Genomic DNA, 23,580 nt, shown 5'->3' with positions numbered 1-23,580 from the left:
TTATTTTTAAGGATTCTTTGATAATTAGAAAGATTAAAAAACTGCATTTATTTGAAATAGAAATAGAATTATAAATGTCTTTACTCTCATTTTTGATAAATATAATGCATGCTTGATGATTAAAAGTATTCATTTCTTTAAAGAAAAATCTTTCTGACCCCAAACCTTTGAATGGTAATGTATGTGATCTGAATTATGTGAGTTATCAGGACTGTCCCGAGGGTTCCAGGGATTTCAGAGAAGAACAGTGCTCTCAGTTCGACGGCACTGATTTCCAAGGAAAGCGCTACAAATGGCTGCCATATTATGGTGGTAAGTACAGACAGGAGGTGATTTTGTGTGTCAGGGCTGATAGTTCACCTGAAAACGAAAATTCAGTTATGGAAATTGTACAACTTGATGTTTAGCAGAATGTTCATCCTGCTTTTTGCTTTTTCCATATAATGACATTATACAGTGACCAGGCACTGTAAATCAGCAAACGCACCGTATAAAATAGTGATGCACCGAAATTATTTTTATTTTTATTTACCCTTAAACCAAAACCGAAAATAAGGTTTAGGGTACATTTACACAACAACGATATACTTAAAACTGAGAAGTTTTTCCTTTGAGTTTTCGTGTACAGACGACAACATTGTTAAAACAATCGCCATTCACACGGATCAGCGAAAACGACTAAAAACGCTGTATTCTGCTGCCAGGCCATTAGATGGCGATGAAACACTATAGATTGAACACGTAATATGCATGTGCATGACGTCATCGTCTTCAGAGATTCACGGAGACCGTTTTTAAAAACTCGTTTTCAAAAGTTTGTGTTTTCAGGCTCCCAAACGACATTGTCGTGAGAATGAACGGCCAAAACGCATAAAAAGTCTTACGTTTTTAGTTGAAAATGGTGTTGTGTAAACAGCCCCTTACTTAATAATCAATTAATTAATCAGATATATTTAATAAACAGCACTGAAATACATATGAAGAGTTCAGATGCAAAAGCCTCTAAGTGCCATCTGAAATTTTCTTCTAGAATGATCATTTTTATCAAGCTCGTATATTTAAGTTCAGTAATTTCACTTAAATGGCAATGAAAATTACCTATTAATTGTCATTTAAGTGAAATTACTGAACTTAAATATACGAGCTTGATAAAAATGATCAATCTAGAAGAAAATTTCAGATGGCACTTAGAGGCTTTTGCATCTGAACTCTTCATATATAAACATTTAAATTGCACATAAGACAGTTTTATATAAACTTTTTAAATACTTAATTACACACACATTCAATTATGAAGACAACAGGTTAAGTAAAAATATAATGAATATGTAACTGTAATTGCTTGACGTAATGTTTACAAGTTGTTTTATTGACGTTTTTCTGTGGTTGAAACACTTGAATTACATGAGGCATGATTCATTTCAGTAAAGTTAAAATTCATATTTATTTGCTGCTGTAACTAGTAGTAAACAGGAGTAGATGATAAGTTCACATAACGCTTGAACTGAGGCGCTACAGCGACATTACACATTAAAGGGCCACAAAACAACATTTATTGTTGAATTTTGTGATAAAATGGACAGAATTTGGAAGCTTAAATTTTTCTATAAAAAGTAACAAAGCACAAAGCTTATTATGATTATTGGATGTGAATTTCATGAACTAGATCTAGTTCATCAAAATGAAGATCGTTTAAAAGTGAGAAATCGATATCATTAACACAGCTGACATGTTTACCTGTTGTAGCTCATCTACGTTGTTCACGAAACAGACACTGACACATGAAAAACACGGCATCAGAGAAGCGCTAATTAAACATTACCATTTCGGTCAGTGATTTCAGCTGAAACCGAAAATTCATTTTCGCCCACCAAAATTTCAGTGCATGACTAATATAAAACTAGCCCATATGACATGTGTGCTATATTCCATGCTTTTTATGCTACAGCATTTACAATGAATGTGACGAAGTTTTTGTTGCATTTTGTCTGCATTCTTAAAGAACATATAGATCTGAATAGTGTTTTATCTTTATAATGTTTTAGCTGTAACACTTTACAATAAGGTTCATCAGTTAACATTAGTTAACTAACTTAGTTAACATGAACTAAGAATGAACAATACTTCTTCGGCATTTATTAATCTTAATATTAATTTCAACATTTACTAATGCATTATTAAAATCAAAGGTTGTGTTTGTTAACATTAGTTAATGCACTGTGAACTAACATGAACAAACAATGAACAGCTGGATTTTTATTAACTAACATTAACAAAGATGAATAAATACTGTAACAAATGTATTGATCATTGTTAGTTCATATTATACTTTAACTAATGAACTTTATTGTAAAGTGTCACCGTTTTAGCTCTGTGAAAAGTATTGTGCACAGGTGACGGTGCTGATGTTAAGCTGTATCTTCTTTCGTCTGTTCAGGAGAGAATCCTTGTGAGTTGAACTGCATTCCCAGAGGAGAGAACTTCTTCTATCGCCAGAAGTCGGCTGTGGTGGACGGCACACCCTGCCACCCTGGAGCAAAGCACATCTGTGTGGACGGGCTCTGCAAGGTGAGCACAGCAGTCCTCCAGGACACCTATTTTAACCAGCTTACTTTTACATTCACGCAGAGGTGGACGAAGTATACAACTTCCTTACTTGAGTGAAAGTATAGATACTACTGGTCAAATATTACTCCGTTACAAGTAAAAGTTGTAAAGACCTATTTTTACTTAAGTAAAAGTACAGAAGTACTCGTTTTTAAAAATACTTAAGTATCAAAAGTAAAAAGTAAATGTTAATGCATTGTTTTATTATTGTTGCATTGTTGTATGTAATACTTAAAGTACTGTATGCCTCTGAATCTATGCCTGCCTGCCCTCATATCAATATCAAATTTATTTCTAGAACACAGTTCCAGTAGTGGGATTGAATATGAGATTGAATAAGTGCACTAAATAACGTCCACAATGGTTTCGGACACCCAAATGGCTGTTCCCTAAAATATTGCCCTATTTAAAGTTTTTTGGCTTTTAGTGTGAATATGTTAGCCTTACTGTTATCTATAACCTAGTGTGCTCCAAAAAAGTGACAAAATTCTCATTTAGAAAACCAAACCCAACGTTGAAAATGAAAATCAGGTTTATGTCAGAATCCAATGTCAGATTGACGTTGATCTCCAACATTGGACAGACGTTGTATTGTGGTTGAAAATGAAAATAGGGTTGACGTCAGAAACCAACATCAGGTGGGTTCTGACGTCGACCCGACTTTTATTTTCAATCAATATCCAACGTCAATCTGACGTCGGGTTCTGATGTCAATCAGATGCAGGGTTCTGACGTCAACCCGACTTTCATTTCCAACCAAAATGCAACCCCTGCAACCAAAATCATCCACTGACTGATGTTACTTTCTACTCAAGGACCTTGACAGAATTGTAGTGGAGTAAAAAGTACGATATTTGTCTTTCAAATGTAGTGAAGTTAAAGTAAAAAGTTTCCAGAAAAAATAACACTCAAGTAAAGCACAGATACTCAAAAAGTGTACTTAAGTACAGTACTCAAGTAAATTTACTTTGTTACTGTCCACCTCTGCATTCACGCATTTAACAGACACTTTTATTTAAAGCGACACTTACACAAGAGGAAAAATAGCCATTCATCAAAGAGCCAAAAATAAGCGTAATGACAATGGCAACTTACCCAAGTGCTTACCAAATCAAATTTTTTTGTCAATTTGTTTTTAGTTTATCATAATGTCACAGTTATGTTCTGTTTGGACTTTGTTTAGAGTTTTTTTTGTCATGGTTATTCATCTGATTTTTTCATTTGGTTCAGCTGTGTTCACCTCACTACCCAGTGTATAGAAGTTCTAGTGTTTTTTTTTACTTTGGAGTTGTCCGTTGTTGTCTATGTTTGACTTGTGTTGCCTCATTCTCCTGGAATATATTGTGGATACTATTGAACTCTGTTTAAGACTCTGAACCATCGTCTTCATGCATTGATACAGCGCAAGTTTGTGACACAAAGGGCCCTATTTTAACGATCTAAGCTCATGGTCTGAAGCGCACGGCGCAAGTGCACTTAGGGCGTCTGAATCCACTTTTGTAAGTTTAACGACGGGATAAATGGTCGGCGCTCCCGGTGCATGGTCTAAAAGGGTCGTCACTATTCTCTTAATGAGTAACGGGTATGTTTTGTCTCTATTCTCTTAATGAGTAATGGGTGTGTTTTGGGCGTAACGTGCAATAAACCAGTCTCATCTCCCATTCCCTTTAAAAGCCAGTTGTGCTCGCGACATGGCGGAATTTGCAAGCGGAAAAACTGAATGCGTCTACAGAGAGCAAACGGATCTGCTCATGCGCGAGGTTAATGAGATTGTATGAGATTGTATTTGTTCTGTATGGACATATAGTATTAATTTTATTTGTGCCGTTCTTAAATAGTTTTAAATTTTATTTTAAAAACCCTGAAGACAGGGAACAGTGAAAACGTGAACTTTCTTTATTGCCTCAAAAACCGTAAGAGCCTTTAATTGCTTGTTTGAGATTTCTTCGTGAACTAGATGGGCGTGGAGTTCAACAATAGAATCTTTGTTAAAAAACGCAGCCTCAAAACACTGTCCCTGTATTTTGCCTGGACTGTGAAGGGTGTGTTCTGAGAACTATTGTTCTGTCTTTGTCCTTTGTCTGCTCACAGCGTCTCGGCTGTGATAACATGCTGGAGTCACCCCAGGAGGAGGACCCCTGTTTACAGTGTGGAGGGAATGGGCAGTCATGCAATATAGTCAAAAACAGTTTCTCAATGCGCAACCTGCCCAAAGGTAAACTCACCCAAGTCCCAACGCATTTGGAACTATATGGACAAATATGTCTAAAAAAGTAGTTTTACCCCCTACTTACAGGTTACAATCAAATGTTCATCATCCCTGTTGGGGCGACCACTATCAGCATCAAGGAAACTGTACCAACACGCAATTACCTTGGTGAGTGTTTGTGAATACAGTCATAATCTTTTCATCATCAGCATCAACCTTTTTATCATTACATTTTGGCTCTAATAGCAATCAAGAACCTACGTGGTGAGTACTACCTTAATGGACACTGGGTGATCGATTACTCTCGAGCCGCACCCATTGCTGGCACCGTGCTGTATTACCAGAGGGGAACAGAAGGGGAAAAGACCCCCGAGATAATCACTGGCCGTGGCCCGACAACTGAGCCTCTGGTGATAGAGGTGAGAGCCAGTTTAACCCTCTGGTGCTCTTCGTGTGTCTGTCCAAAATTAAGTGTTTTTTTTTTGTCAATGAAATGAATGTACTATATTTTAGTTTGATAATGTTTTTTATTTCATATTTTGTATTGTTGGGGGATTTTTTTTTATACTAAATTATATTTACGCTATATTTATATTACATTTATTCACTTTTTGAGCATAGACCTGAACATTAAATTTCAAACTTAAACTGTCCTTGAATGCTTTAGAGCACAGACTTAAGTTTGATCTCTTTTCAAAGACGACACTTGAAAGATTATTGGCGAAGTGAAAAAAGTTTACTCTAAAACTGCAAGAAAATTAAAGCCGTACATGTAAACAAGTTGTTCTGAATTTGAGCTTGATATCCCAAAAAAGGAGCTTTCAGTAAGATTTGATTTGCCTGCAGTACCAAAAGTTTTCACTAGATAAAATTCGTCTCCCATTCATTTCCAATGCGCTCATTTTTGACCGCGAGTTGCACAAGTGTGACTATTTTCTTCAGGACCGTTTAACTTTTGTCATGTCGAATCATGTCCATGATTATTTTGTGTTCACATAGCAAGTGCTAAAACCTTTACTAAGTTTCGTACCATTCCAATGAAGTAAAAAAATATACAGTATATTTTTTTTTAAAACGTCAAATGTTTTGGTCAAAGGTGACCAAAGAGCACCAGAGCTTTCCTTATTTGATTTCTGTGTGTTGTAGGGCTGCACAATTAATCACGATGCAGCTTATTAAGACTGTGATTTAATTAAATATACAGTATATGCGCTGCGTGCTTCAGAGTGAAGCATGGCACTGTGTTCATTCATACGTTAGCAGCTCATGATCCGCCTGTGTTTTCTGCTTCTCAGACCGTCTCGGTTCACAGTAAATGCTGCTCAACATGATCTGCTCTGTGTCGCTTTAACGTGCATTTAGGAATGAAACATGCGCCAACCATCTTCACAGACTTGTAATGAGAAATGCATAAAACAGAAGATGAAAGTGGTCTGACATATTAATATGAAGAAATGAAAACAGCCTTTAATATTAGTCTTGTAATATTTTCAATCTAGAGTGATGTATGGATCAGCAACTGTGTCAGTAGTCAAGTCCAAGACCACTGAAATAAAGAAAAGCCAATAAAAGGAAGTTATGCACACTGCATGCACCTATTCCTTTTTTAGGCATTTTTTGAATACTATGACCTTGTCTATGACTATGTCTTTGTTTATCTACAGCTAATCACTCAAGAGGCTAATGAAGGCGTGGAGTATGAGTATTATCTGCCTAACGGACGCTTGACTGAGGGCTACTACTGGAGCTATGGCTCCTGGTCGGCCTGTAGCAAAGAGTGTGGCTCAGGTCAGTGTCAAAGTAGAAGCACACAGGAAGGGTGTGTTTCATTTCATGCAAGACACTACAGGCATTTTTTTTTTTTTTTTAGGCATTTTTTGAGATTTTGATGCTGAAAATTCAGCTTTGCATCACAGGAATAAGTTTAATTTTACAGTGTATTACAATAGAAAACCATTCTTTTAAATTCTAATAATATTTCACAATATTACTGTTTTAAGAGCATTTTTGATCAAATAAATGGGTAACACTTTACAATTAGGTCTATTAGTTACATTAATTAATGCATTAACTAACTTTAATGTCACGAACATTCTGTTATTTTGATCTTAGTTTAATTTTCATGGACTTTTAGTTTGTTATTTTCAGTCACATGTGTTCTTTTTAGGGCTGGGCGATATATCGAATGACATTGTTATGCGCGTCTCGTCAGTAAAGCCGGTTCCTTGATTAGTAGTAAATCGCCATCATCTGCTTTCAAATGGAGCGGCATTTACTACACAGAGCTGTAGTTAACTGACAAGCTGAGCCATATCGCATTAATTATCGCAGGCGATACGTCCGCGATAATTAATGCGATATGGCTCAGCTTGTCAGCTGACCTTATTACCTTTTGTTTTACTTCTTTGGGAATGAGACCTTTGTACCAGTCGCACTGAGACATTTCAAATGATACCAAACATGTGTAATACTGTATGATAATTATTCACATTAAACCATATAGATTCTTGGGTGAATTTAGGTGGGGATGGGTGAAGGGAATGATGTGTAAATTGGGAGGTGGTCAACCCATGTGTGATCGTGTCTCGAATGATGGTGCTAGTTTCCAATTGAAACTAGCACCATCATTCGAGACACGATCACACATGGGTTGACAAGAGGGAGTTCAAATGTTAATTTCCTTTGTTCTCTCAGAGAGTTGCCCTCTGTTCCAGTTTTTCCAGCCTTACATTAATATGATTTATTAATCATCACAGGTGTTTGTCATTATTTCCCTCATTTGCTTTGTATTTAAGTTGCAGTCTTTTCAGTGTTCATTTGTCCGGTTACGTTTACGCATAGCAGTTGGTTTCGTTTGAGTATCTTCTTTTGTATTATCTTCTGAGTGGATTTTTAAAGACGTTATACCTAATCTTCATCTTCATCGTGTGTTCCCTGCAACTGGAGATCGCTTTCATTAATGTTTCCCCATAGAGGGGAAACAAACAACTTGAAGGTAACTTCTTTTTCAGAACAACAAGCTATTGAGGAGTACGTGGAGGAGTTTTTGAGCATCTGCCATCGAGCCATCTGAGATGACGTCTGCTTAATGGAGAGATTCCAGTGTGGACTGGAAAAAGATCTCCGCTTCATCTTGCCCCGCGGCAATCCCTACCGGACCCTAGAGACTTCCATCGCTTTCGCACTGTATATAGATGGATCACCATTCACAGTGGGCAAAGCGGAGGATGACAGCAGCCTCGTCCAGGCAAACCTCGCAGACCTCTCGCAGCCAGACCCACCATAGCCCACCATCACCCAGCACCACAAAGATGACGATGCCTTAACCCCCCTGCAGATGGAGAGCATCCACCCGCCACGAGTGAGCCGCCTGTGACGACAGCGCCAACCATCGCACAAAGTGAGTCTGACCAGGGGTGTAAGCTGGCAGTCATCGTACCAGTGGGAGTCTTGATGGAGCTTGAGACTGTGGACTGACTGGGACCCGGAGGTACTGCTTTCCACCCTGAATCCCTGTATTATCATCATCTGTGCCTGTCATCGCTGCTGGTTCAGCCCAGCATAATGACTGTATTGTCACCCTGAATAGTGAATTATCGTCTTCGATCCCGCCCAGCCTCACTCTCCCTCCTGCACTACAGAGCTCAGCTAGTCCTTCAGCCCTGCCTCAGTTGGTTTCCTGCAGCCCTTCGCCTTGATTTGTCCGGTTACGTTTACGCATAACAGTTGGTTTTGTTTAATTATCTTCTTTTGTATTATCTTCTGAGTGGATTTTTAAACACATTATACCTAATCTTCATCTTCATCGTGTGTTCCCTACAACTGGAGATCGCTTCCATTAATCTATTTCGCTCCGTCTAAGCCCTTTGCCCTGTTGCCGCTGCCTTGGCTCCTCCCATCCTCAGCTCCACCTGAGATCCTCGGCCTTGCGGCTCCACCAGGCTCCCTCGTCCTTCCAGCTCCACCTTGGTCAGCCGTCACCATGCCTGTGCTGTGGACTTACAAGCCATTTGTGGCGCTGCAGCGGGTTCTGCCCTTGCTCCAGCTCCACCTGGGTCCTCTGACGCACCGGCTCCCCCTCAGTCCTTGGATGCTCCAGTTACACTTCGGACGATCGTCTCCACAGCTCTGCCTTGGTCTCCAGTGCCGACTGCATCACTTAGGTCCATCTGCTCTCCGTCTGCACCCTGGGATCCCCTAACATCGGCTCTGTCTCTGTCGGTCGTCCCTCGGATGTTGTTGGGCTCGTCAACACCTTGGCTCCTCCTTCCATCGACTCCACCTTGGGCTGTCGTCCTAACTGTGCTCTGGGTCTGCACTCCTCCCGTCATCACCACCTATCTGTCTGCCTGTTCTTGCCCGCTCTTCGGCCTTGTCACCAAAGCCCCCACCCTCACTCTCTCCCTCAACTGTTTGTTTGTTTTTGTTACGGCGTGAGGTCGCGCCTTTTGGGAGGGGAACACATTCAGTTATTTCGATCTTGGTTTCATTTTCATGGACCTTTAGTTTGTGATTTTCAGTCACATGTGTTGCTTTGTTTAGTTTCCTTTCAGTGTTTTTTTTTTGTCTTTTCTCCAACATTCAGAGCCATAAAGTAGGGTTTAAAGGACGCAGATACAGTCTCAATTTAGTTTGGGTGCTATACTGTGAGGACCTCCACACATTGTTCAACAATGTAAAGGTGTCAAATTGTCAACCTTCCACACAAAGAACCTCAGGAGAATCCTGAAAATCTTTTGGTCCAAAACCATCTCTACTTTCCCAGTGCAAGCAAGAAAGTTTGGACACCATCATCATCATGAGAAGGCGATGAAGATGGACTGGACACGTCATCCGGAAGGAACAAGATGACATTGTTCGGACTGCCCCCTTCTGGACACCAGAGGGTAAATGAAAGAGAGGAAGACCCAAGAATACTTGGCATCGATCAGTAAAAGCAGAACTGAATGTTCTGAACCACACCTGAACCACACCATTCAGAAGCTGGCCAAAAACAGCCCAGAAATGTATTATTAGTAGTTTTACCCTATTCACATATAGTGTCTTGTCTTAACGAGTGTGTTGCTGTAGTTCTGTGAATTTGGAATTACGGCCAGAAACAGACAGCCAGTCTTTTGTTTTTACATTAGCTTTTTTTGTGAATTCAGTTAAAAATGCATTTATTAGTGAAGATTTGTATCACCAACACACTGGACTGAACTGAACAGGACAGGTAGGGTGTGTATCAAGGCAAACAGTTACAGCAGAGCCAAGCGCTACATCCTGAGGCATTTAAGCTCAAACGTGGCACTGTTTGAAGAGCTTGAAGGGGATGCTTAATATCCGGCATATCTCTGATGAAAGGCCAGCCGCGTCAGGAGTGTCTAGGCAATGTGGAGGTTGTTTTCACTAAGGGGCATCAGGAGAAATTGCCATTGAGAAGCGTATCATCACAGCTTGGAAGGACTACTCTTTGTGGCTTCAAATAAGATGCACATTATAATACAATGACGTATAATAACAGTCTTTATGAATATCTAGTAAGAAGGAGAGCAGAAAAAGACTGGGCCCTAAGATAGAGCAGCCTATCCTTAAGGCGTGTTCACATAAAGGATGATAACTATAATGTTTTAATAATTGTTTTAATTCAGTGAGGATAGGGAAGTCCACACCACAGCTATAACGATAGCGAAACAGAGGAGTAATAACATTCTAATCACTTTCGGAACGATTTTCCCCCAGCTGATTATTATTAAAAACATTGACTGCCAAATCAGAATCCATCCAAATTAAAGAGTTTGAACATTTAAAGTGTCAAATGACAAAACTGCCATTTTCTTGTACTTATGCTGTAATGACAAAGCTGCTCATTTTCAAACTTTTTTTATTTACAGAAACTAGGAGTGGTAATATATTAAAATAATTATACATTTAAATTCCATAATTCCATAACCAAATGTTCTTACCAATAAATCGGCAAATTTAAAAAAAAAGTATACTCACTATTTATCAGTAATTTCTACTCAACAAAATCTTTTAGAGATTTACATAACTAGAAAAAAAATCATAAAAAATATGCCCGTGTCATTTTACGATTTTATTACTTTCCATTAAAAAATAAAAATTTTAAAAGTCCCTCATACTGTATGTCCAAGACTGTGAGAATCCTGGTTCATTAACAAAAAATAGTTTTTTGGGGAAATAAATACAAAAAAGTAATACATCTTTAATCTTGATTTTTTTTTTTTTTGAGCTTTTTTTAATGCTTTTTTTTTTGTATTATTATTTAAAATAATTTTAAGCCGTCTTGCTGAAGCCCCCTGTTGAGAAAGGTTAATAATATTATGTCTCACATGAAGTTGTTATGAGTGAGTGTTCTTTGCATATTTGTAAAGCGTTTATTCATGGTTGGTGTATTTGTATTAGATAGGATTTCTACACTTCTGCAATTTGACATATTTTTCTCCCATATATTTTAGGTTACCAGTCCCGTCTGGTCTTCTGTACCATTGATAATGAAGCCTACTCTGATTACCTGTGTGCCTCCCTCCCTCGACCCCTCGGTAACCGCACATGCAATGAACAGCAGTGTCCGCAAACCCGCAGGTACATCAACACGTCACATTCAGCTCAAAGCCAACTGTAATGTAGATGTGTTTTGTGCTTTAACACACTGTACAGTTTTTATTGAATATCAGAAACTGATTCCTGCCCACAAATGTGTTAAAATTGTGCGGTTGCTGTCTGACTTGTGGAGAACCATTGGGTCTCACAGCTTTGGCTGTACTGTTCCTGTTCTGTAAGGATGGCGTATGTGTACGAGCCGCGCTTGTGGAGGCCCATGGAACCACCACGAGTCTATGTACAAGTGTTCAGGTAACAGCCTTCAGAGGCTGAGATACTGCAGCGCTTGATCTCAAACACACATTTGTGTCCAGTCTATGCAATCTCTCAGGAATCTCAGTGTTTCTCATGTGCCCGGGTCACAAACTCTGGGCTACATTATGAGATTTTCTAAAGAATTTTTAGTGGGTAACTGTTTTCCCATCCACTCCTTGTGCGTATATCAAAACCCCATCCCCAGTATAACACTGATGTATGTCTTTTAAGACCTCTAAGGCTTTTGAAAATGACAGCTGGAAAGTAAAAAGGATTGCTGGCAGCAGTGTTATTTTAGTATCATTGAGACACTACAATGAAAAAAATAACATCGTTTTTATTCAAGTAAAAATATCAACCTAAATGCATTAATTTATACCAGAAAAATGTATTTTTTTAAGGGTTAAATCAAGTGAAACACAGCTCTTTAAAGTGTCAATTGCAGGTTACCAGTTTTTACACTGCATTATAGTTTTTTATATATATTTTCAGTTATTTTTTATTTTTGTATTTTAAGTTTTTGTCATTTTGTTTTTGTCATTTTTATTAGTTATTTCTTTTAAAAAATATTTATACATTTTTATTCTTTAGTCTTTTAGTACGTCAAGTTAAACTAAATGAAAATGAGAAATGTCTTTTATATTGTATTTTAGTTCAATTACTGTTTACTTCAAGTTACAAGTTAAGTTTTTGGGGGATTTTTTTTAATAATTGTTGTTGTTTTTTTTAGATAACTATAATAACCCTGGCTGACACATCTAAGAGATTGTTCACATCATTAATATGTGTTTGAGTTCAGTTTGCACCCCTTTTTAGTGCGATTCTTATTTGTTAGTCTTGTGAGCTTTTGTTCCTTCACATGTGAAGATGAACCAAGGCCTTGGGCAACTGTTCAGCTCAGAGCTTCACGTCTCTTTGATCCTCCCTCGTATGTCAGAGGAGGTTTTCTCTGTTGCTTTATAGACACTGTGGTAGTTTCACATCAGTTAATATCCCACTGACTCCTGATGTTCGCGTGAACTGTGGAGCTTTGATCTGAGCTGCTGTCTGTGTTCTAGGTAGGGTATTGTCTGTTTCAGTGTCGATTTTGTGGGCAATACAGATCTGTTTTCTATATATAGATTTTATATACATGATGGCCCTGATTTACTAAGATCAGAGAGTAATAATTAGTGCACTTAGTTGAAGAATAATTGCACAAATGATGAAATTCATGCAAATAGGTTGGATGAATCCATTAAAAGAGGCTATGTGTACCAAATACCAGCCACGACCATCACTAAATGCCATATTTTATTTATTTATTTTTAGGCTTACATTAACATTCAAAAGATTGGAGTCAATAATTTTTTTTATTTATATTTTATTTATTATTTTTATTTTAAATATATATTTTATTTATTTTATTCAGCAAGGATGCATTACATTGATCAAAAGTGACAGACATTTACATTGTCACAAAATATTTCTATTACAAAAAAATTCTGCTCTTTTCTATTCATCAAAGAGTCCTGAAAAATAAATATGTATCACAGTTTCCTCAAAAATATAAAGCTACACAACTGTTTTTAACATTGATAAGAAACGTTTCTTGAGCAGCAAATCGAAATGATTTCTGAAAGATCATAAAAAATAACTTTAATATTTTAAACAATGTTATTCCACATCCTTCCCAATGCTGTCCTCCAAACAACATGTAATACAAAGCCTATGAAAACAAATATAGTGAATGTATGTTATGCTGTAGGCCTACATTATTAGCAAAAAAAGGGTTAAAACATTACATTCTCAATCTAAAAACAACTGATGTCTTACTATTTTAAATCAGAAATTAAAACGACTAAATTTAAATGATAATAAACAACAACAAAAGCACAAAATGTAGTTTCTGTGAGGTTTGAAGAACACATTCACTCGTCTGAACATAGTAATTTTATTACATTAATATTCCAACAATAGTGCCATTACTGTTACTGCTCACATAAATATGATTACTTGTGTTACATGTAGAATTTTAAACCTACACTTAATTTCTAAAAAAAAATTTTTTTTAGCAAAATGTGTATTTTAATCAGAATTATTGCGCTCTTATTCTACTGCGCTCTGCTCTACTGCAACTGTGATGCATGCATCGGTGCTCGTTAACTTAAATATGTGACGTTTAACAAGATGCTTGTTTTCAGAATATGCAAAATGGAAATACTCGTGGGACTTTCTAACATATACAGATAGGGATATAACAATAAAATTTAAGTTATGCGCTGAGAAAAACACGTCAGAGGCATTAAACAGCACACGCATCTGTCAAAGCACGACAAGGCAAGATGCAATAACGACTTGAATCATGTACCTTTCCCACAGCAGCTCACTGCTTTTTCCATATGCGTTTTGTCCATAGAATTGGTTTATTCACTACTGCAATAAAAAAAACATGTAAAGCGACATGACTGGCCGATGATTTCCCAGGCACAGCGCATAGACCTAACTAATTGATAATCAAATTTGTGATTATTTTCTTTATTGATAATAATCTATTTAATAATCGATTCATTGTTTCAGCCCTAATTAACATCCACCTGTATCTCGTTTTGTTGCCATTTTTCTTATCACCCTTGTGTAGGCCTATTTAAGTCCTCTTGAGTTAGTCTTCTGTAGTCGGTTATTGTCTATCCAATGTGCTTTCTGTTTTGTTGTTTTGTTACCTTTTGGATACCCTTTTCTTGGATTATCTTCTTCATTTGGATTACTTAAACCTGCTGCTGAATCTAGATTCATAAGATCATAAGATCATCATAGATCAGCATTCATAAGAACTGGTCAAGAAGGCCTCCGCTTATTGGAATATTCAAGCCATTTCTGTGAGTTAGCTAATCTAATTACCTTTGATGACTCTACTCTAAAATCTATTTATTGGATTGGTGCGAACGATGGACGGAAGCTGGTCCCATCAGGATTAGATGACTCGCTAGTCCCTGACATATCCCAAGCTCTCCCTCCTCCACTGAACCCACCCATCCTCAAGTCTCCCTCATCGCGGCGGGTCCCCCCAACATCAAGTCTCCATCCTCAACACTGGTTCCACCCAACCTCATGTCTCCTCCGTCGACCACTGGTCCCGCCCAACCTCCAACTCTCTGCTTCTCTGAGAACGCCATTCAGCTCCTCGGCTCTACCTCCGCTGGCTCCCTTCAGCCCTTCGCTCCTCCTTCAGTGGCACCACCCAGCTGCTCGGATCCGCCTTGGGCTTCCATGTCTCCAACTCTGCACTGTCGATCCCCTGGCTTCACCTCGAGCGTCTGAGCCCTGGTCTCCACCTCGGCCCTCCATCCCATTGGCTGCACCTTGGCTCTATACTCCCTTGGCTCCACTGGTCCATCATCCCTTTGGGCTCCACCGGGCTCCCTCGTCCCTCTGGCTTTGCCTCAAATTTCCTGCCCTCTGGTTCTGCTATTGTCCTCACTCCCTCCAGGCCTACGGTGTCACCCTGGGTCTTTGTCTTCTCTTCACCACCTGGGTCTCCACCCCTTCCAGCTCCACCTCAGTCAGTCAGGCTCCTGGCTTCACCCTGGCTTCTCCCTCCATCGGTTCTGCCATGGGTCTTCGTCCTAATTGCTCTGATCTGGGTCACTCCACGGTTCCTCCCTTCATCTACTTCCTGGCTTCTCCCTCCATTGTCTCCTCGGGTCACTCCCTAGTTCCTCCCTTCATCATGCACTCCCTGGGTGCTTCTCATTTCTTATTTGTGCATCTTTGTTTCCTTTCCTCGCGTCTCAGCCCCACTCCCTGCAGGATGGGAGGGAAGGCTGCAAGGAAAGAAAATGAGGATGGAGGAATCGAAGGAAAGCTTAATTGTATATTGGAATATTCTTGATCACTCAAGCGTCACTTCAAAGCGTCATCAGCTGTGCTCAAAGGCTCTGCGCTTATGTTGTTACAGTTTGGTTATTTAGGAAATGAATTAGTAATAAAGAGAAAGCAAGATGCCCCGTTGATATATGTGTGATATATGGTTTATTTAAACTGCAAATGTAAAGCATAAATTAAAATTATTGTAATGATGTAAAGGGCTAGGAGAATTTATACGTGCGTCAGGTTTCTCGACAAGAAAGACTTCGGCATAGGATACACCTGTGCATCCTCACTCCTCGTTCCTCGCCTTCTCGCGGTGAAATTAGAGAATTGAGATGTCCTTCAAGATGGCTGGAGGATGGAGGAGCGAGGAAATGAGGAAGCATCAATTTGAGTTTTGAGAAACACCCCCTGGCTTCTCCCTCCATCATCTCCCCCTTGGATCCTCACTCCATTGTCTCCTCCCTGTCCTCCTCCGAAGTCCTCCATGAGGACACGCCTTTCGGGAAAGGGGATTAATGGAATGTTCTGCCTCAGTCTCAGTTATGTGTTTACTTAGTTTGTGTGTTCCTGTTTTCCTTTGTCGTAGTTCCTGTTTCCTTGTTCCAGTCACTAGTTTGCTTACATAGTTACTAATTAACATCCACCTGTGTCTCATTTAGTTGCCAATTATCTTATCACCCTTGTGTATTTAAGCCCTCTTGAGTTAGTCTTTAGTTGTCGGTCATTGTCTATGCCAATGAGCTTTCTGTTTCGTTGTTATTGGATTTTACTCTATTCTTCTTGGATTATCTTCTTTGTTTGGATTAAATAAATCTGATGCTGTGCCTGCTGTGTGCCTGCTACAACGTGACATAACGTGAATAAATTACATTTTAAAATGTATTAAAATAGAAAATAAATTTTTAAATTGTCATAATATTTCACAATATAATAGTTTTTACTGTATTTTGATCAGATAAATGCAGCCTTGGTGAGCATAAGAGACTTCTTTCAAAACATATAATCTACACAAAAATCTACACAAAATTTTGAATGGTAGTGTATATTAAAACTATTTATAAATGTACATATGTTAAATGCACTATTTATATGTATTATACTATTTATTTACATAACTGTCCTTTACAGTATAGAGCTGGTAAGTCCCGCCCCTTCCGCTAACCCCGCTGGACCTCTAGGTTGAAAAATCGTCAATGCAAGTGAATGGGAGAAAATAATTATTTTCTGGTCCCGTTTGAATTGTGCCATGAATGTGAACATATGTTGTCTGTGAATTTTTTATATAATTTTTCGTGTGAAGAATGCTACAATTTAGCAGGTAGAAGTTTGATACGGTTAGACTTTGTGTGAGAGCACTTTGTGGACTACAACTCTTCGCTGCTTTCGACGCGTTTGAAACGTCGCCACCATTCGCACACGGACACTAGCTCACGGATCCCGCTAAACATGGCTGTGTCTTTGGTGCACTTCACCGCCTTCTTTCAGGGAGAGGACAAAATCGTTGAGGTTGGCGAAAACCACGGGTAAGTCAGCTTTATGGGGTGACGTCACATAGGCGACATGTAGTCTTTCTCGTTATGTCTTTTCCACAACTGCTAGCCGAAGAATCATACCATATACTGTCAAACTCGTAACATGAAAAATTTTATAAAAAATTCACAGACAACATATGTTCGCATTCATGGCACAATCCAAACGGGACCAGAAAATAATTATTTTCTCCCATTCACTTGCATTGACGATTTTTCAACCTAGAGGTCCAGCGGGGTTTTACGGATGGGCGGGACTTACCAGCTCTATAGTAGTCTTACATATCTATTGAAATTATATGATCAGCTTATTTAGTGAGAGCCCGCGCTCTGCAGTTGATCTGCATATGACACTCTTCAAACAATTTCAGAATGATTGCGGAGTGGGGGGGACGATATCAGATGAATTCATAATTCACAAAGAAACTGTGATATTATTTACATGTACCAGCCATTGCACACCACAGATATATACTGAAAAGTAAAATGACCTGTTAATGTTGAAAAGTTAACATTTTCAGGAAAGAAACATGTGCTAAATGGAAAACGTTCATGTATTCGCGCTTTACCGCTTCTGGATTATCCTGTACTTTGTTGTAATATGAAAGCAACGTGTTAAATTCAATTAGGATTTTGTGTGCGATCAGCTAAAACATTTTTTTTTTATGCAACCCTAGTAAATCATGGCCTGAATGTATTATATAGATGCTTTGTTGACAAGTCCACTATCTGGGTGTCTTCTGTGTTCTTTTGATTTAGTTTGCCTTGTTTATCTGCATATATGTGCGTGTGAAGCAGAAAGCAGCATTTGGTCTTTAAAAGCAAACAGATCCTTTGACTTGTCATGGCGGTGCCCTCTGGGATTTTCCTGTGATGTTTCTGTACAGAAACCTGAAACTGTTGTGGTCCCTGAGCAGATCGACCTGCCAGAGAACATGTGCTTCTGCTTTTCCCCAGTGACTCATGTCTTCATATTTTTCCTCTCATCTTCAGGTTTCTGGGAGCACCTGCTTGACTTTGACAGGCAAAGTGTTTCTGTAGAACACTTGCTTTTCCTTCTAATTTCCCAGAATGCACAAATCTTTATATGTTTGTGTAATGTATGTGTAGTGGTGTGAAGGCCTATTTGTAAACTAGTAAAACAGCTTTTGTCCTTTCACTTAAATATTCTAGGTTAAATGTAATTTTTGTGGCATGCTATCGATTACCACAGTAAATAATTTTGACTTGTCTGTCTTGTTGTAAAAAACTAAAATATGGGTAACAATTTATGTTAATCTCAACATCTGTTAATATTTAATGGACCTGAGCTGGCATGAACAAAGAACAGCTGTATTTTTATTTACCAAATTTAACAAAGATTAATAAATACTGTTAATTAATAAAAACAAATGTATTGTCCATCGTAAGTTTCATTAATGAGAACTTATTGTAAAGTGTTACCAAAATATGTACTGAAAAAAACAAGAAAAAAAAAAACGAAATATGATAACATCTAAATTAAGTGGTTTTGTCACAAACTTCCATTGAAGGCGAGTTGAAATGAACCCATGTGCAGTTTATTGAAAATAATCCAAAGTGAACAAAACAATGGCTTGACTTCATAAGACTTACCAACAGTAGGATGACACGAAACAAAGCTAGTCAAAAGACAATGGTAACATGAGGGCTATATGTGACCCTGGATGATAAAACCAGTCACGAGTCGCACGGGTATATTTGTGGCAATAGCCAACAATACATGGTATGGGTCAAAATTATCGATTTTTATTTTATGCCAAAAATCATTAGGATATTAAGTAAAGATCATGTTCCATGAAGATATTTTGTAAATTTCCTACCGTAAGTATATAAAACATTTATTTTTGTGAGTGAATGCAGCACAATCGCCAACATAAATGGACAACTTTAAAGGAGATTTTCTCAATGTTTAGATTTTTTTGCACCCTCAGATTCCAGATTTTCAAATAGTTGTATCTCTGCCAAATATTGCCCTATCCTAACAAACCATACATCAATGGAAAGCTTATTTATCAGCTTTCAGATGATGCATAAAGCTCAGTTTCCAAAAATGTACCCATGTGACTGGTTTTGTGGTATATACACAGCGACTAATGACTTAACATTATAAAATATTAATATTAATATTATTTAATATTGCTGAATGCACCTAAATACATACATTTATACCAATAAAATAAATTTGTATGCGTTAAATTGAGAAAAAAAAACAGGTCTTAAAGGTAACAATTGGGTTATCAATTTTTCCAGGGTGTTTACATCTGTGCACTTAAAACTGAATCCTACAGCCTTGTGAATAAATGTTTAAAATATGGTATTATTAGAGAGTATATTGCTTTTAATATGTAATATTAAATATATACTATATATATATACTATCACACAGTTTCTTAACACTTGAATATTACATGTATTAGCATTAAAATCTAATTTGATAGAATCAATAACAACCCATATTACTCAGTTACTTTCGCTCGGTGTCTGTGTTTACCAGAATGGCACATGGGAGGAATGTTAAAGTGCTGTTTACATGGAGCAAGCTATCCTGCAATTACTTCTGTAATACATAATCAAAAGTTAATCTGCTAGAAAAGCATTCCCAGCTCAAAAGGATGGATTATGCTTTGGCTCACTTGCCATTGAAAGAGCATTACTGTAAATTGCATTTACCAACTGAGAGACGAGTCAAAAATATTTGTGTGCTAATAGATCTTAAATTGTATTCAACCTAGAATATTCAAATAGTCCATGCATGTTAATGACCCAAAGCTGAAGTGTGCAGCTTCTTTCATAGTAAACGCTAACTCACTCCGATTGTGCTTGCTGTTTGGTGATGTGTGTGTCCGTGTGCCAGCTGGACGACTGGCGAGTGGAGCCCGTGTCCGGTGACGTGTGGCGGGGGTCTTCAGGTGAGGAGAGTGGAGTGTATGTCTCACGACTCTGCAGGATCGCGAGTGGTTGAGGATTCTCAGTGTGCTGCTTACGCTCCCAGACCTCTCAGCCAACACAACTGCAACACGCAGAAATGCGCTCAGTACAGCATCTCCGGCTGGAGTCAGGTATGCAAAACTACGTGTAATGTGGTCTGGCTGAACCTCACAAAACCTGCCTTAGTCTTAGTTCACACCAAAATAAATAAATAAATAAATAAATAAAAATGATTACTTTTTTAAGAAAATTAAGATTATTAAATAAAAAAATTCATGACCATTAAAACATTCTTTAGAAATTCTAAATTATTCAGAATTACTGAAATTCTGTAATTATATATTTACAGTTTTTCTCGATTGCTTAAACACTATAACCAGGCTTTTGAACTAAAATTTCAAAACCATAATGCCATTTTTCAAAAAGCACACCCATTTCACTAAACTATAAACACTATTCCCTGTTTTGACACATGAGTCAAATTTGTTGAACTGTCACTGCAAAACTCTACACACAAATCCCTTCATTTCTCATTGCCTACACCATGTTGTCATATAGAAAGCACTAGCATTCAAAATTGTTCACTCAATCAGCACAGCTTCAGCTCAGTTAGCACACAATTATCCAGGTGGAAACACTAAGAGTCAAAATTTAACACACATCAATCAGAACCTTCAATAGATATATAAAAGGGCCCAAATCAGATTATTGAGTTTTGGAACAATGGATCCAGAAAGACATGAAGGAAGAGGGATAAGAATGAGGAGGAGGAAGGGCAAGGGCAAGCAGACAAGTAGTCTCAGATGAAATTCAAGCCCCATAGTTGCCCATGTGTTATTCAATGGTATGACTATGAGGGAGGCTGGGCTACGAGTAAGGCCAAATTTGAGTCGCTTTACCGTCGCCTCGAGAGCCTTCAGGGAGGAGTGGTGGCAAACTAAATTACTGAATAAGAGACAAACATTTCCAATAGTCTTTGATGAGGTTTATTTTCTTGCAAGAAAAGGCCAGCAGTCGTACAGTCAGACAGTGTGGCTGCAGAGTGTGACAGTGAAGGGAGGGCATCCTTTCTCCTTTATAGTCTGGACTCCCAGAATGTTATCTTTCTAGGCAAATGATGGTATTTCAACCGTATACGTGAAACATTCTTAGACGTGTCCATCATATTGTATCCTTGAGTGAAGGCCCTCCTGTCACGTCCCAACACTCTTTACCATTCCAATACAATTCGAATTCCATATTAGAATATGGTTTGTGTGTGCTCTTTTACTGTCATATGTTGGTCACACACATCTTACTGTAAGTAAATATAAAAAAAAATTTAGAGGAGAGAGTAAAAAAAAAAAAAAAGAGTAAAACAGGGAAAAAAATATATATTTGTGTGTGTGTGTGTTTTCTGTGTATGAATAAAAATGTGCCAATGTATCCATTGGTTGTGTCTTTTGTGTTCATCGTGTGAAAAGGTTTGTGAGGGGGAACCACAAGCAACATAACTTACCAGTTTTGGAAATGTTGTTTTGAATTTATTGCACCAGTGTCTTAGACTATGTTGTAGTGTGTGTGATTTTGATGGCTTGTGTGTCCAGTCTGAGGTCAAAGTTTGGTTTTTCAGCAAGAGTGAATGGTTTTGAGTGTAGAGCTTCATTTTGACCTGAAAATAGGATGTTTGGGGAATTGGGTGAGACGTTATGGATTTGTGTTTATAGTTTTGAGAATACGAGGCATAGTTTCAAGAAATGTGTTTAAGCAATCGAGAAAAACTGTAAGTACTGAGTATTAGTAATTATCTATGGAAGCTTGTTTCTGCCACAGAATAAAACATGTTAAAACATAATTGTGATTTTTTTATCTCACAATTGTAAGTTTACATCTCTCAATTCTCCGAATCTCAGAAATTCGACTATATATCATGCAATTCTGATTCTATGGCATGCAATTACGACTTTATATCACGAAAACTGGAGAGAAAAAGTCGCAATTACCTTTTTTGTGTTTTATTCTGTGGCGGAAACACTTTCATAATTATCAGCATGTACTTAGTATATAATTAGGGTTAGGATTAGGGTTTGGTTGCATGTAATTATTCATAAGTTACTGTTATTACTACAGTAAGTGCATGCAACTACTGAAGCCCTAAGAGGCCATGGATTTTTTTTTTTTTTCTTTCCGTGATCACGACAAAAGTATAAAACTGAGAATGATTGATGGGCTGTGGTATATATTATCCACCTTATGGTGTTAGTTCATATTGACCCAGATAGCTACACGTTTGAGACAGAGAGAGTGAAAACCTTATTTCTTTGTGTTCGCTATAATTTTTGCAGTATTGTGTGCGTTACTGACAAGTTATTTACTTAAAAATATTAAATGCTTGAATCAATATGATTATTTTGCTTGAAAGTGTATGTTATCATTATGTTCTGCAATATGCATGACTCATCACAGTTTCACTTTAGCGTTCGGTGTGATGCTCAACTTGCTTATTAAAATTAATGTTGATGTCACTGTATGAATTCCATATGCTGTAAGTACACTGTATTCTGTTTGCACCTTTATTTGGGCATCTTTACGATGCCATTTTAATCAGCACAGTTTTAGTAACTGCATCATTAGTTTACCTCACTGTGTCACTCAATGTATATTGATAAAAAAATTATGATTTAGCCCTATATAAAGATGTGTAAAATTTTATTCAGTGATGTTATACAATGTTGTAACCTGTATTTTCTGCGGAAACCGCACACACACACACACACACACACACACACACACACACACACACACATAAACACTCTTCTCAAACAGCATCCCAAGCTTTTACTTATATCAATTGGATTAAAGTTGTTTTTTGGAAATCTGGAGTATTGCACCTCTTTTTAATGGAAGAGCAAGGCTAGAAGGCACAGCCTATCCTACATGACGAATACAAATCACAAACAAATTACATAATATAATTTTATTTTAAACTAATGAATAAAGTGGGTTGAATCCAAGCAGCTTTAAAAGATTTTAGAATAGTTATGGAAAAATCTGGCATCCTTCTGAAGGCACTCCGCCTGTGCTTGAGCTGTTGAATGCTCTGTTGTTAGACCATTTAAGCCAACACGATCTCATGAAAGTGCGTATCTATAGCACGAATGATATTTCTCGTATCATTTATACGCCAAAACAAGTTTTTGCGTTCAAATGATACGCACTGTAAACCCCTTGGGTAGGATTAGGGATGAGGAGGGCGTGCATATTACACGCCATAAAGTGCGTATCATATGCAAAAACTCATTTTGGCGTATAAATGATACGAGAAATATCATTCGTGCTATAGATACGCACTTTCATGAGATCGGGCTCATTTAAGCACAGTATATAAACATATGCATATATACACTATATTGCCAAAAGTTTTGGGACGCCTGCCTTTACATGCACATGAACTTTAATGACATCCCGTTCTTAATCCGTAGGGTTTAATTATAGAGTTGGCCCACTCTTTGCTGCTATAACAGCTTCAACTCCTCTGGGAAGGCTTTCCACAAGGTTTAGGAGTGTGTTTATGGGAATTTTTGACCATTCTTCTAA

The 23,580-nt window shown here is 37.9% G+C and overlaps 1 protein-coding gene across 3 annotated transcripts in view; it reads left to right on the top strand.

The window, feature by feature from the left end:
- paplna (papilin a, proteoglycan-like sulfated glycoprotein) overlaps window positions 1-23,580 on the top strand; it is a 58,321-nt gene that overhangs the window by 11,369 nt on the left and 23,372 nt on the right. For 2 of the 3 annotated variants that reach the window (XM_079853228.1, XM_079853229.1), the window contains exons 5-13: window positions 210-312; window positions 2,438-2,568; window positions 4,699-4,822; window positions 4,904-4,984; window positions 5,063-5,235; window positions 6,481-6,604; window positions 11,275-11,401; window positions 11,600-11,671; window positions 19,931-20,135. In XM_079853228.1, coding sequence (XP_079709354.1) covers window positions 210-312; window positions 2,438-2,568; window positions 4,699-4,822; window positions 4,904-4,984; window positions 5,063-5,235; window positions 6,481-6,604; window positions 11,275-11,401; window positions 11,600-11,671; window positions 19,931-20,135 — 1,140 coding nt within the window. The remainder of the gene's footprint in view (window positions 1-209; window positions 313-2,437; window positions 2,569-4,698; window positions 4,823-4,903; window positions 4,985-5,062; window positions 5,236-6,480; window positions 6,605-11,274; window positions 11,402-11,599; window positions 11,672-19,930; window positions 20,136-23,580) is intronic. The other variant, XM_079853230.1, reaches the window with a different exon arrangement.

This window comes from Squalius cephalus (assembly GCF_949319135.1).
Source record: "Squalius cephalus genome assembly, chromosome: 20".
Classification (NCBI taxonomy): domain Eukaryota; kingdom Metazoa; phylum Chordata; class Actinopteri; order Cypriniformes; family Leuciscidae; genus Squalius; species Squalius cephalus.
This window is presented reverse-complemented; position numbering and strand designations above follow the sequence as displayed.